Genomic DNA, 15235 nt, shown 5'->3' with positions numbered 1-15235 from the left:
TAATGTCATGGACAGCATATCTGAAATAGCTAATGATATTACAACCAATATATATTTACAGTACCGTGAAAAAGTATTTGCCTCTTTAATGATTTCTTCTATTTTTGGTTATTTGTCATATTTAAATGTTTTAGATGATTCAACTAATTTCAATATCAAACAAAGACAACAAAAAAGTAAGCACAAAATGCAGCTTTTAACAGTAGATTTTATCAAAACCTGTATCATCCATGTGAAAAAGTAATTGCCCCTAAACCTTATAACTAGTTATGCCACCCTTGGCGGCAACAACCGCAATCAAACGTTTGTGATAACTGGCAATGAGTCTTTTACATTGCTGCAGAGGAATTTTGGACCACTCTTCTTGGCAGAATTGTTTTAAGCCACATTGGGGTGTTTTCAAGCATGAACTGCCTTTAAAAGGTCAATCATCTCAATCACATTCAAGTCAGGACTTTGAATAGGCCACTTCAAAACCTTGTGTGCTGGCTGCATAACTCAACTGTGCTTGAGCTTTAGGTCCTTGAACTGATGGCCGAAAATCTCCTTCAGGATTTTCGAGAAGAGCAGAATTCATGGTTTCGCCCAGGTCCTGAAGGTGAAAAGCAGCCTCAAACCTTCACACTACCAACTACAGTGTTGGTATGATGTTCTCATTGTGGAATGCTTAGCTTTATGACATATGTAACAGGACCCATGCCTTCTAAAAAGCTCAAATTTTGACTCATCAGTCCACAAAAGTCTTGTGGGCCATCAAAATCAAAAAAGTTTTTTTTTTTTTTAGCAAATGTGAGACGAGCAGTTGTGTTCTTTTTTTAAGCAGTGGTTTTAACGTTGTAAATCTCCCATGAATTGCCATTTTTGAACAATCTCTTTCTTATCGTGGAATCTTGAACACTGAATTTAACTAAGGCAGGTGAGGTCTGTAGTTCTTTACATGTTAGTCTGGGTTAATTTGTAATCTCCTGGATGGTTTTGGTAGGCTGGCTGGTTATCTTTGTGTACAATTTAAATAGTTTGATGTTCTGAAACATTGAAGTGTGACAAATATTCAAAAATGGAAAAACAATCAGGAAGGGGCAAAAACTTTTTCACAGCACTGTATCACTGCTTTATATTTTGTCATAGCAGTGTCCTTTTCTGTTTTAGTGTGAAATCATTATACGCCATTTTACTTATTCTGTGGCTGCATCCCAATGCTACAGATTTATTGAATAAACCATCATTCAGGATTACCTGGTATTTGTGAGTGTGCTAAGTAGTTAGAATACTACTAATAAAAAGGAACACATAAAAATATTTCTTTAACATACAGAGAAGTAGATAATATCTCTGGTATTGATTAGACATTTAAAACATATTGAATGGCTAGCACAAAACAGATTTTTGGGAATATGTGAAGACATATGTCACAAGCAGAAGTTAACAAAAGTCATGCCTTGATCTTCTGTAGCTGTACCAGTAGACCAAGTTATTGGGATGTGATGTTATACACTGGTGCCTAAGTAATGTATTCAGTGAGTCAGTAAGGGAAAAAAAGACATAACATTCTGCACACTGATGACCATATTTCAGGGTTTTAGACGTGTATAATTTATATGGCCCTTGCAACATCTCCTCTGTTTCATTCTGCAGTAGCCTTTAACAGATTTTAACAGTGCATTGCTGACTCCAGATTTGTATGGTCACTCAAAAATACATTTTTCCAAAACGTTCAGTAGATTATAGAGAGAGTATTTTGTTTTTGTGAGTTTATCGCCCAATCCTCCCCACACACACACACTTACATAAGGTGACTGGAGCAGTCAACAACAATGAACACAAAAAGGGAAATAGAACTAAATAGGAGGGGACAATAATGCAGAACCTGAAAGGATGAAGGGCTGCTTCCTTAGCACTTAGGTTGAGTTTAGCTACTTGGTCTTAAAGAGGCTAACATGATAAAGTTCTCCCCAACAGTTCAGGGCCCTAGGAAACTGTCTTGTCTAACTTTGACACATGTGATGGGCTTCTAATATATATTTAGATGCATGTTTACCTTGGGCTCTGTTCCAGTTCTGACCAAGGCAACACCTGCACTGTTGTCAAATGCCCACACTGCAGAGCAACAGGATATGCCATGTTAACTACATACTTTACCACAGCAAAAAATTACAATTGTACCACCCTTCAGCACATAAAGTGTTTAATGGCTATTATATACTTTTTTCCTTATCTTTCCTTTCTCAGAATAGGAATATTTATATTTAATATGTGAGGGGTTTTTTTTTTTTTTTTTTACAGTTTACTTGCAAAGTATACAGCATGGGCCTACTTAAATCACTTAAACTTAAATCAAACTTTTGACATAAAAGTAGAATATTGTGCAAAACAGAACAAAGCCAAATGCTAAATTTAGCAAACCCACAGGCAAACTAGAATTGTACAATTTTACTGTTTTTTAACAGCTTTTCACTTATTTTTAAGTAACAAAATTGAAATAGAATTTACTATGTTGTTCCTCCAAAAAATACTCTTATTTTTACGATTTTCAAAAGAAAAAAGAAATATTTTAACACTTCACACATGTGCTTTAATTACCAATGAACATATTTGTATCAACAACTGGCAAAATGCATTTAGATTAAAACTGTATGGGCCATTTTAATGATTTTGCTTCATCTATGATGTGTTTTTTATAAATCCATTACCTTAACAACTCGCTGACCGCTACTAATGCACCATAGAGGAAATAAAAAATCAGAATAGTATTAGCACTTATTCAGATCATTCTGATGATTTATGGGTGTTGTCCCATCCATTGAATTTAACATTTTTATAACTAAATGCATCATTGGAAGCAATATTCCTAGTACAGATGAATGATCAAACCCTTTACAGACTTTTTAATGATGTTTAATTTGGTGAGATAAAATCACTGGAAGCCATCGCTTAGTGAACAAACCCTTTGCTTAGCTGAATATTCGAATCACCAATATTATTGATTAGAACTGGCAAAAGATGACTTTAAATACATGAACTGTGCATGTTCCAGGGCAACTTGAATTTTGACAGGCCCCAATCACGTGAGAGAATGTGAGAGCTTGGACTCTTCTCACAGTACAGAAGTAAGGGACCTAAATTTTTCATGTGAAAATTCACAAGTCAGTATTTGAAATATTTTTTGTATTCATGTAAAATATATGGTGGTTAGAAAGTGTCATTTCATTTTATATAAGCTCAGTGTGTTTCAAAATTCAACCCTTTAGACAAGTCAGTTAAAAAAGTAAGCACTGCAATACATTCTTAAAATTATTTGAAGAAGTTTTAATTAATTAACCCCTTGAGGACAGTTGACGATCACTTCTTCTCCCAAATGGTGTTGCTGTAATGCCTTGATGTCAGAGCATTCAGCAACACTGAAATCTGAAGCAGGAGCCCCCTCTGATTGCACCACTTCATATTAAATATGGCACAGGCTGACTTTTTAAATTAAGTTAGTCGATATCGAGGCATTCAGCGACACCGTAGGGTGCACTGTGGCCGCTCTGGAGAGTTGCAACAACAGTCATAAAGAGAGACTTTGCCTCCTAAGAACTCTGAGCTCCCCTGCAGGTTGAGTACAGCTACTGCATATACTGCTCCCAAATATGGCCTACTAGCCCCCAAACAACAATAGAATCAGTGCATGGAAAGAGTTAACATACTAGCATTTGCAATACACTGGGGTGTCTAGTTCTCAAAATATATGGTTTGATGGGGTAAATTGAACTGACCTGCTTCAAAGATGTCCCAAATAGGATAGGGTGCAGAATGACCAGATTTGAAAAAAAAATGGTCTTGAAATTGCAATATGCTACTTGTATTTATTGCCCTATAACTTGCAAACAAAAACCTAAAAACATTGGTTATCTCTAAACCCAGGACAAATATTAAAATCTATTTGGCAGATTCTCTCATTAGCTTTTGTAGATGAGTAAAATATTATTCAAGTAAAAGTCAGAAAAAGTCCCTTTTCCCAATTTTCACCATCTTTTATACATATTTATATTTTTATGGTATATTATATGATACAATCAAAATAATGTATCTACAGAAAGCCCTTCTTCTCGAACAAAACAGTAAAGAACTTGTGTGGGTACAGTAAATGTGAAAGAAAAAAATTACAGCAAAAGACAAACACCGCAAGAATGCTAAAACAGTCATTGTCACAAAAACAATTCTGCCCTTAAGGGGGTTAATGTTGTAACTTGTGTATACAGAACAAAAACATTGCAAAGCACATCTTAAATAGATTTGCCTTGTCCATGTTTTTCTACTTTCCTAATTGAATAACACAATGGAGCATGCATCAAATTTAATTTACAGTCTCGGTTTTTATCTTTTTACTTTTCTAGATTTTGTTGATTTGCAAGATGAATACAAGAAAAGGTCACCAGTTTCTTGATAAATTCTATACGCTAGTAAATTAACAAGCAAAATTCTACCAATTCATTTGTTTAGAAGAACAAAATATATTGCTTATTTTAGTGTACAGTATGTGGTCACAGAAAATGTAAATACATAGACGCTTTAGCTTTAGTAGGCCAAGGTATTCATAGAAACAAAATGTGGAGTCACATCATTTTTAAAGATCCTAGAGTTTTTTATATTACATGTGAAAAAGAGATGTCTTATGTGACCCTGTACCTTGATTTTTATATCTTGGCCCTCCAAAACACAGCTTTCAAGGACTCTGGATGGAGAAAGCACAAATTTAGCATTAGCATAAATACATACATAATTCCTAACTTTTCAAATAGGCAAAGATTAAATTATTTCTTATTGAGCATTTAACATTAATTTTAAATGCAGTCATGAAAGAAGTTTACATTACTGGAAACTACAGTAATATATTTGCTTGAAATCCTGAAACAGGGAAAAAAAGTCAAAAGCTTTTTATTGCTGTTTCCAGTAATACTTGCTTTTTCATCATCTGTAACTTGCATCTTAGTACTATATGCTAAATTGCTTGTATGTGTAACCCAGATCTCCTTCAGTTTTTTATATGAGCATAGAACTGTAGCCCTGCACATTCACCCAATAACCAACAACATAAAAAAGTCAGCTAAAATTAATGACTGGATAAGTCACATCGCACACTGCAAAACCAGTGTATACTGCTAGATCAACGCCTATGTTTATATTACAAAGGTAACTTATTCATATCAATGTGTGTGTATTTGCATGGGTGTGTATGTAGATGAGTATTAGCATGAGTACGTATTTGTAAGTGTGAGTATGGTAACATATGTGTGTGTTAGCATGAGGGTGTTAGCATCAGTGGGATGTGTAAGGGTGCATGTTGGCACATATATGAGCATATATGTATAAATGTGTATGTTAACATGAGTGTGTAAGTGTATGTTAGTTTATCAGTGTTAAAATTGTTGTGTATGTATGTCAGAGTGTGTGAAATGTGTGCCAGTATGTATGTTACCAAAAAAGGGCTGCAAGAGACTGGTTTGACTACTTGGCTTTGCCTGCCCCAACTGGTCAAAAGGTGCCAGCCCTCCCCACGCTCCTCCTGCATGCTGTGTCTGACTGATGCAGCATGCAGCATACAGAACAGAGGAAGAAAAAACAGCACTTGCTCAGGTAAGTGGTGTCAGCAGGAAACCAGGCAGGCTGCTTGAGAGCAAAGATGGCACAAACAGGCTGTTTTAGGGCACCGACATGCTGTTTTGGGACAAAGATGGCACACGCTTCGATGAGCTTTCACTTTCTGGCCCAGGGGGAAAGTAAAGCCAAGTAGCCCATCAGCCAAACATATGCACTGGCACACAAATGTACACACACTTACACACTCCTGCTAAGACACATACACATGCTTACACATACTTACTCTAACATATACTTTACTCATACCCACTAACACACACCTATACACTCATGCTAACACACACTCCTTCTCATATTGCTTACATATTCATGCTTGCACACATACACATTCATGCTAACACACAAACACTTACACATCTATTCTAGCACACGAGCATTTACACATACACATCCATTCTAATGCACAAATTCCCTCTCACTCCTTGCTTACTTAAGGCTATCTGGAGCTTGCCCCACCTCCACACATGGCTAGCCCTGCTAGTGCAAGCAATTTTTATGCACTATGTATTTAAGCACTCAGCAGCCCACTTTGTGGCTGACCTGTTGTTACTCCTAGATGCTTCTAGTTCACATAATAACACTAACAGTGGACAAGGGCAGATCTACCATGGCAGACATTTCACAAACTGACTTATGGCAAACTTGACATCCTATGACAGTGCCATGTTTAAAACCACTGAGCTCTTCAGTATGACCCATTCTACTTCCACCAATTATCTATGGAGATGGCTTGATCTTAAACATCTGTTAGCAATGAGTGTGGCTGAAATATCTATATCTCAATCATTAAGAGGGGTTATAGTGTAATACAGCCTACTCTATATATGTAATACAGAATTAGATTGTTACAATTGCCTTTTGTATACTATTTTATTTTAAAATATTGTAAACCATTCAATTATTGTAAAATGCCATTGGTTTTAATTTGGTAAAATGTTATTGAATGAGGATGAATGGGATGGGGAGAAACATTAGAAGGGAGAATTTCCCTAAAGGATTACCCAGAGTTGAGGGGTGAGATAGGTGTCCCTGTAACTTGGGACTGTTGGGTTTAAAGGCTGCAAGTTGGAGAGCAGAGGATTGACTAAGGAGAGGGGGTGCTTTTAAAATACATCTCTTTCCACTGAGGAATCTGAACATGTAAGTGTTTTGAACTTGTTCTTTTGTTGTTCAAAGCAGAACATGTTGAATCAGAACAAACTCCTGTCTTGAACATATGTCCTTTTACCTAACACTTCACCTTTGCTGCAGAACATGTCCCCAAATGACTTCATACAGACATGCTCCGTTGATTCTAAGACAACACAATATCACTGAAATACAGAATGTCTGATTGTTTTTAATATTTGTTAACCTAATACATGATTCCCCAGTTAACAAAAATTAAAAAGCAGAATTTTAAATGTAACAATCAGGCTTTGCAGGCTCTTTTCAAAATAATGTACTGAAGATTAACAACACAGCAAGCCAAATAAGTAATAACATTAAGGAAAAAAACACTCATTTCTAGCAAACCAGAAAAATACTATTCCATTTTATTTTAAATTGAATTGTTATTATTTACACTCACTGGGAACATATCAATTCATCACAATTGGCATATTGCAAGAAAATGTGCCAAAGCAATGAAGTGTAAAACTACTTCTATCTAGACCAAAAGTTTCAATGTTTTATATCGATCAATGGTCAAAAAGCTCTAAATGTTCCATGTAAGTTGATTAATGGAAAAAATAATTTATTTTTTGTTTCCCTATATTTGAATATTTGCTTTAATTAGGGGCTTATTTACTTTTATGAAGGACCAGTCACGGGGAGCTTATCCTGCCAGAAGGGCTGAGCTCACTCGGTATAATAAGTGGTGTATTTACCTTGGGTGTTGCCTTTGGATTGACTTCCTTCATGGCAGCTTTCCTCCATACTGAGCACTGGGATATGACATCATATTCCAAAACTCTGTGTTGGTCCTCCTTTTAATAGCTTCCACTCTTCTGAGAATGCTTTCATCAAGATTGTGTAGTGTTTCTGTGGTAATGTTTGCTCTAGCTCTAGCCACTTCCCGCTAGACTGCATTTTTTTCAAATTATTTTATTTTAAATTGTATATTTTATATTGAAACAAATGGAAACTGTGGAGATGACTTCCCAAATCTCAGTCCAGTCTGATTTCTCTAAGTCCAACTCGGTTTCCCATTTTGCAAAGTAGGGCAAGAGTGAACTGCACTTTTTATGGCATATTGCATGTTAATAAAATAAATGAGTAGGAATTTTTGTTTTTTTCAAACACTTTCATTGAGGAAGAAGTATTATGTTTATTTTCTTCTAGAAATTAAGATTGTCTAGTTGGTCATACTGAAAAATAATAATGTTTTTTCATTTACCTATGTTAAAGTAGCTATTGTTTCTCAAACTTTATATTATAATAGAAATAATGAATGCATTTTTTAATAAAAAATATTAACATTATGTGTAAGAACAATTTTATTAGTGTTAATACCATGAGCAAGTTCTGTCTTGTAATCTTGTATATCTCATTTATTTTTTCTTTGTTGTTTTTTGTTAAAGGGGTTGAAAAGTTAATCTACCATCTGAATAAGCACAAAATACCAATGGCTGTTGCCACTAGCTCAGCCAGGGTGTCATTTGAAATGAAAACAAGTAGACACAAGGACTTCTTCAATCTATTCCATCATATTGTGTTAGGAGATGACACGGATGTGAAAAACGGAAAACCACAGCCTGATATTTTTCTTGTGTGCGCAAAAAAGTTTAACCCCTCACCTAGCGTAGATAAGGTAAGTGTGGAAACAGTTTTGACTACAACAATATAGTTGTCTATTTTATATCTAAAAAAAAAGAAAATAATTGAAACACTGTGTTATAAATATAAAGATGATGTCAAACATATGAAATATAACGATATTTTCATCTAACCCTAAAAATCTGTCTGTCACATTATTTTATTTTAATCTTCTTTGTGTTATTAGTTTTTTGATTTTCAAGATTTAAGATCATCACTACCCTTACCAAACCTTTGTAAACTTAAGCCAGTGTGTTTTATGCACATTTCCCTTTATTTGCCATGATCCCCCAGTGAACATTAGGATGAGAATCCTGCTGTCGGACCAAATTGTAACACACCTTCTGGATCCTACCTCCATGTTGCAAGCTCTGAATAAAAGACTTCAATCAACATAAATTAGAATAGACACATGCTTCTAATTTTGAGTTGGCTGAGATCCTGAATATTGGAGGTGGTCGTTCTTTCAGAATTCTGAGATCTCATCCAATTAGAAACGTGTCTCTGATATATGTTGATTGAAGTCTCCTATTCACATATAAATTGAAACAGTTACTCTTTCTATATTAATGTAATACATGGTTGAGCAATTTAATCTCTGGTGGGTTTTGTCATACAGATTTATTCAGCCTAGTGTTAATTAGTTCTTTGACTCCCCGTGACTCATAATTACCTGTAGTCAGCTTCTCCATAGCCAGGGTCATCTTGCCCAGAGCCCCGGGAGTCCTATGTTAAATCCTAAGAATTTTATATGCATGTTCCTGGGATTTCAATGCTAATAAGCTAGAGTGAGCCATGATGCAGATCCCCCCCCCATTGCTTGTATTATTATTATTATTATTATTATTATTATTATTATTATTATTATTATTATTTATTGTTATTTATAGCACCATCAGATTCTGCAGCACTTTATAAAGGGTAGATATAACATAACATAACAAATAGTATTTAACATAACAAGATGACATACAGAAACAAAAGGTGAGGAGGGCCCTGCTCAAATGAGTTTACAATCTAGAGGGAATTAGGGTAAAAGTGCCATTAATAAAGATGGACCAGTATTGCAAGAAAGGGACTAGGAAAGGTCATCTAAAGGCATATGTTTGTAGCCAGCTTTAAAAAAGTGGATATTAATGGATTTTTTGAAGGACCGGATGAAGGAGGAAAGACAGATAGTCCTTGGAAGTACATTCCAGAGGATAAGTGCAGCCCTTGAGAAGTCTTGTAAGCATGTATGCGAACTAGAAGCCAGAGGAGAGGCGATGGATATCATAAGATGAGCGAAGAGACCAGTTAAGAATACATATAAAATATGTCTGACAGCTGCATTCATGGTGGATTGTAGAGGGACAATACGGGTATGAGGGAGATTAGCTAAGACAGAGTTACAACAAACGAGGCGAGATATAATGAAGGCATGGACAAGAGCCTTAGTGGCATGCTGTGTTAAGAATGGACAGATGTGGGCAATGTTTTTAAGATGAAGGCAGCAGTTTTTTGAGACATACTGAACGTGGGGAATTGGAGCCAAGGATGACACCAAGTCAACTTGTAGCGGCATTTCGAGGGATGCCATGCAAGCTAAGCCTAGGTTGTGCAATGTAGGTTATGTGGCAGAAAGAAAGTCTGAGAGCTATTTCTCAAGCAAGCATCCTCAAATAGGTGATGTATAGTCAAATTTAAGCGTATGTATAGGTGGAGATATTTACAAGAGTTGATAACCGCAGGGTCTGGATTTGCTCCAGATTTTGGGTTAACCACCCCAGAGCAAATGGGAATGCCAGCCCGGCTTTTACCTTGGTGAAGCACAGCAACGTCGTCTTCAATCTCATATTACTTTACACCTATTTGATAATTGCAGTCTTCAAAGATGTCAAAAACACCCTAGTATTGTAAATGAGAAATAACTGGAAAAGGTAATAGCCTTAAGAGAATTTGCATCTTTACAACATTACTGCAAGTAGCAAGTGGAGGTTTTCATGGTAAAGCAAGGATAGATTTATATTATTTAAGCCAGTCCATACACCAGTAATGATGATTTCTCCCAAGTGTGTGGTAGATTGAAATATTAAGGTGTCCAACTCATCTCAGTTAATTTTAAAATTAACCCTAGAGAAAACCCTACCCAGTTCTGTTAAATATTTGAAAGTGATTGGAAAGGGCTCCATTGATCCTAATCTACATAGGAGGAAATTTATAACGATGACCCTTTTGATGCAAATATTTGCCAAAACCCATCTGCGTAAGAATAGCATCCATGTACTTCTACTGTACTCTTTAAAAGGCCCTATCAGTATCTGTTGGAAGTAGTAGTAGTAAGGCTTTCTGACCCCGTGGACTTGGCCACAAAAATCCTATTCAGATTATTGTCATTGTATTCATCACCTGAGACAAAATTTGCTTGGTCAGGATGGGCCAAGTATGAGAGGGACCACTGGATTCTAAGACCTTTGCAAAAAAAATCATAGATCCACAATTAATAGTAAAAGAGGGCAATAACTTGAACGTGAACTGGAGTAGATCCTGCCTCTTCTTGGTTATCAATGTAATGGTTACTGAGAGCACCCCTTGTCAGAGTTCCTTCAAGAAAGTTCTATAATATCTCACCATGAAGCCATCTAGCAGTCCATGATAGGTTCCTTCGGTGATGTAACCTGAGCTGGGTTGAGCGACTGCATCACAAGCTCTGCCAGGTATCTGGACAAACTGTGGAGCCTATGAAATTCCAGCTAGGAAAGTTTTAAGGTGGCAAAGATTGTATAGATTTTTAATATCAGTAAAAAGGGCTGTCTCCCAGAGCCATGAAAAGCACTAAATGCCACCCATATCCTGAGGAATTCTGCATTGATTACTATACCCATTAAGAAAAGAGCAGTGCATTCGCAACCTCAATAAGTATAGCTCTAGGATATGACGTAATTTCCCAACACTCCCAACAAGGAGGATCGAGAGTGAACAAAGTTAGCGGTCTGTGTAAGTATAGTAGTTTGTGTGTGCTTGAAAGTATGTTAGTGTGTGTGGAACTATGTAAGTGTGTGTGAGGAAGTATTTTAGTGTGTATATATGTGTAGAAGTATGTTAGTGTATGTGTGTGTAAATTCGGCACTGCAAGACTTCATGGTCAACAAAAGGTTTCAGGCAGCCTCTAGTTATATTGCATGTCAGAAAAATACTTCTGTTCTCCATTAACACTCATTTAGTAAACAATTACTCAGAAAGAATCACATCTCTTACTATGCTAGTCCTCTCAGACCAAAATTAAAAGTGCATGCATAGAATGAGTCCTGTGCATTTCAAATGAACCAAGGAGTGTTATATTTAAAGGAAATATGTAGAACATTAAAGAAAAACAGTAAGTCACTGTTTAACAATTACAAAACAGACAGGTAACAGGAAAGCAGATGAGGTTTAATCTGTTAGTTGAAGCAGTAGGTCAGTAGTGATGGACGTGAGTTGCTTAGTGGTGGAGCTCTTTTCATTAACCCCTTAATGACAAAGCCCGTACATGTACGGGCTCAAAATGCATTGTTTTCAATGGGTTTGGGGACCGCCCATTGTCCTTAAGGGGTTAATTTATCTGCCAAAGCTGCCTCAACCACTGTCAAATGATGACCCCTCTTTATTCTAAGGGAATACACTTCATCATATAGGGCCTTCTTCATATCTGCAACTAAATAGGTGATTTCAATAAAATCCTAAGGTTATCTGAGCCATGTTACATATGCAAAGAAGGCAAGGGTGGGGAGCAGTCCCCTGAGGATATTGAGCTGGTGGGATAATACAACAACTTGGAAACCTCTGGTTGGCATCACGCCAAAAGTGCCCTGGAAGTAGGTATGTTATGTCTCCAGCAAGCTTCTCGTCCAATGTGGGGATTGAAAGTGTGAAAGCTATATTTTGATAGAGTTCCCATGGAAAGATCAGAGATAAAGCTGCCATTTCTTACAGAGGCAATCAACATCCCCCACAACTATGTTTTTCATCATAATGTTCAGTCGTCAAGATTGATGGCACTGGGGAAATTATCTAAATGAAGTCAACTTATAAAAGATATACACTTCAATTTACCTACACTATTGGGATTTAATTATATGTGTGTTTTATATGCAAGTGTACTGTGTATTTCACTGATGTTTTTCCATTATGTTAAATCTGAAAAACTTCAATGCATGATAAGTAATTATCATTTCATCAGTATTTTTTTTTTGGTCGTTGATGCCAGTATTTATGCTGAGATATGGCATCATCTAATATTCTGTGAATAGTATATACTGTAGTATATAGCTGGGCGCTGAAAAGCAGTAAAAGACTAATAACATTCAATAGGCCTGTGGAATACAATAGTCTAACTGAACGACTTACATTTTTTATGTTTTTTATATTATGTTTATAGAATATAAAACATAAAAATGTGGCTATATTATCCCAAAAGCCTCGTAGTCAAACAGATATAAAGGCGATGAAATATAGATCATCACGATAGTTTCAAAGACCTGTTCCATTACTTTCACCAGGATTTATTTCATTGGTAAGTATTGTACTTTCTAATGTACTAGGGCGAACTAGGCTAATGTTGATAAATAGGGCTTTCTGTGTTTACTGCTTATTTATGACCTTAAGTACTGCAGTATGGTCTGTTCTGTTGTTTCTTTAAATTGTTTAAAGAAATGCGGAAAGAAAAAAGATAAAGGTTTAGAATTTGAGTATTATATTATTTTCTGACATTATTCTACCTACATAGGCTTGCAAAATACAAATACAAATTCATCTCTGTCTTTTGAGTATGTTTTTAGGCTATTTTATACTTTTAAACTTTAGAAGATGACTTTTTAAACCCTGAATATTAAAAAAAAAGTCCTATGTGTATGAAGGGCTAGCACAGCTTTTATCAGAAGAGAAACTCTGCTTCCTCAGACCCCAAAATTCCACAAGACGAATGTTCCAGTTTTTTTTTTTGTTTTTTTTTATAATTTATAATACATTTATTTATTCACAGGGTATAAAATTTCTTTATGTTGAAATGTATCATTTTTGAAGTATGATAAAGGTCTCCTGTATTTGCTAGAAAAGCTTAAAGGACCAATTCAGTTGTCATATGCTCTTTAATGCAATGGTAGTTAAAAGGTCTCTTTAACTCTTTGTGGCATCCCCTTTGAAAGTGCTTGTGGGATTCTGCTAAGTCGCCCCGCATGCGTTGGTCCCTGTGCACACCGTCCAGCAGCTTACTGTGCAGGAGATGTGTTTTGCCGAATACATCTCCTGACATGTGGTATACATAATGTTACTCCACTCCAATGCTGACTCAGCGGCCACTCCAGGGGCCGTCTAACAAGATCCCCCATGTGCAGACATGGAAAGTGATTCTTTTGGAGCAGTTTATTGCATATTGTTTTTTATCTACTCATATCGTTGCCTTATGCTTTTTTGGAATCTTGTGTCCTTGAAGCCAAAAGTGTTCAGGCATGAGTTCCTTCATGTCCATCAGAAACCCACTTAAATAAATACTTTTGGTGAAAATACGAACATACAAAAATCATATTCATAAGTTTGCAATTTATCCCCAGGGCAAAATCATTAATTTAGAGAGTGTATCATTATATTTACATTATTTTAGTACTTTTATGTTTACTGAATTTTGTTGTGATGCCTCTTTAGATAATATGTAACAGATAATACAAATTTTAACTGAACTAAGTTCCAAAAAATAATCTAATTTAACATATGTACTATATGTTGAAATTAAAGTGGAGATAATTGGACTCGAGGGGGCTGGGTGCCAAATACTCGAGTTACCCCCCTGGATAAGAATCCATACCTATAAATGTTTTTGTTAATATATTGCGCATCTTTATTTTGTAGTATATACTTTTGTAAGGCAGCAAGTTCTTTTCTATGCTACAGTTTGTGTGTTTGCATTGAAAGGGTTGAATTGTCACTGGTATACTGTGTTTTTACTGAGGATGTGCATGGTGTTTATTTCAGGTGTCTATGGTGTGTTACAATTCCTTTGACAGCTTTTTATGGTCTATGTACGAAGATATCCATAAATGTTTCATTAATATTCTTATCTGTTGATTACAATGTAGCCTTTTATTAGCGGTAGCAGTCTAGATTCCACCATCGCTATTTTTGGTGTATTTAGGGTATTCAGTGGTGCATTGTGCACTTTTAACTACTGTTAATACCAATTAAGGTTTAGACTTGCTCATATATATGTAGGCAGACACCTAGCATACATGTATTACATGTAACCATAGCCATCTTGTACTACATTGAGCTATATAAGTCTCTAGGAGTATCCAATTGCTCTTTCCTTTATCATAGCTTCAATCTCAAGATCTTTCAACTAAATTCCCAGTTCTGTCACCAGAACAAAATTTATCTTCCTTGGACAAAGCAACCTGATTAACTTTACAGATAGTAAGCTGCTAATACAATAGACTTTTATATCTTATTCCCCCTGAACATAAAAAGATTCATTAAACCAACTTCTTTGATGTGCGTTATACAGTTGCTCCAAATAAGTACACCAGATATAGGCTATCAGGGATTTAGGACACATCAGGCCATGTGTAGGTTCCCCATTAATCATTTTGACCAGCAATTTTTCCTTTAAATGCCAGTTTTTCTTTCTTGAAACTTATATTTTAAAGTAAACCACCACTTTATTACAAAAGATAATTGTTGGTAAGGGCTAATTCTGTTTCAAAAGCATCTAGAAAACCAGTGGTGTATAGAATTTATAGCAAAGCTTTGAAAATAATAATCTCCTTAAACAATGATTTGCATATAAACA

At 35.8% G+C, this 15235-nt stretch overlaps 1 protein-coding gene across 1 annotated transcript in view; it reads left to right on the top strand.

Annotated features, from left to right (window-relative positions):
* Positions 1-15235, top strand: part of PUDP (pseudouridine 5'-phosphatase) — a 76156-nt gene that overhangs the window by 29221 nt on the left and 31700 nt on the right. The window contains exon 3 of the mRNA XM_053457392.1: positions 8202-8431. Coding sequence (XP_053313367.1) covers positions 8202-8431 — 230 coding nt within the window. The remainder of the gene's footprint in view (positions 1-8201; positions 8432-15235) is intronic.

This window comes from Spea bombifrons, chromosome 2 (assembly GCF_027358695.1).
Source record: "Spea bombifrons isolate aSpeBom1 chromosome 2, aSpeBom1.2.pri, whole genome shotgun sequence".
Lineage (NCBI taxonomy): Eukaryota > Metazoa > Chordata > Amphibia > Anura > Pelobatidae > Spea > Spea bombifrons.
The sequence above is the reverse complement of the archived record's forward strand: the minus strand, read 5'-3'. Positions and strand labels throughout refer to the sequence as shown.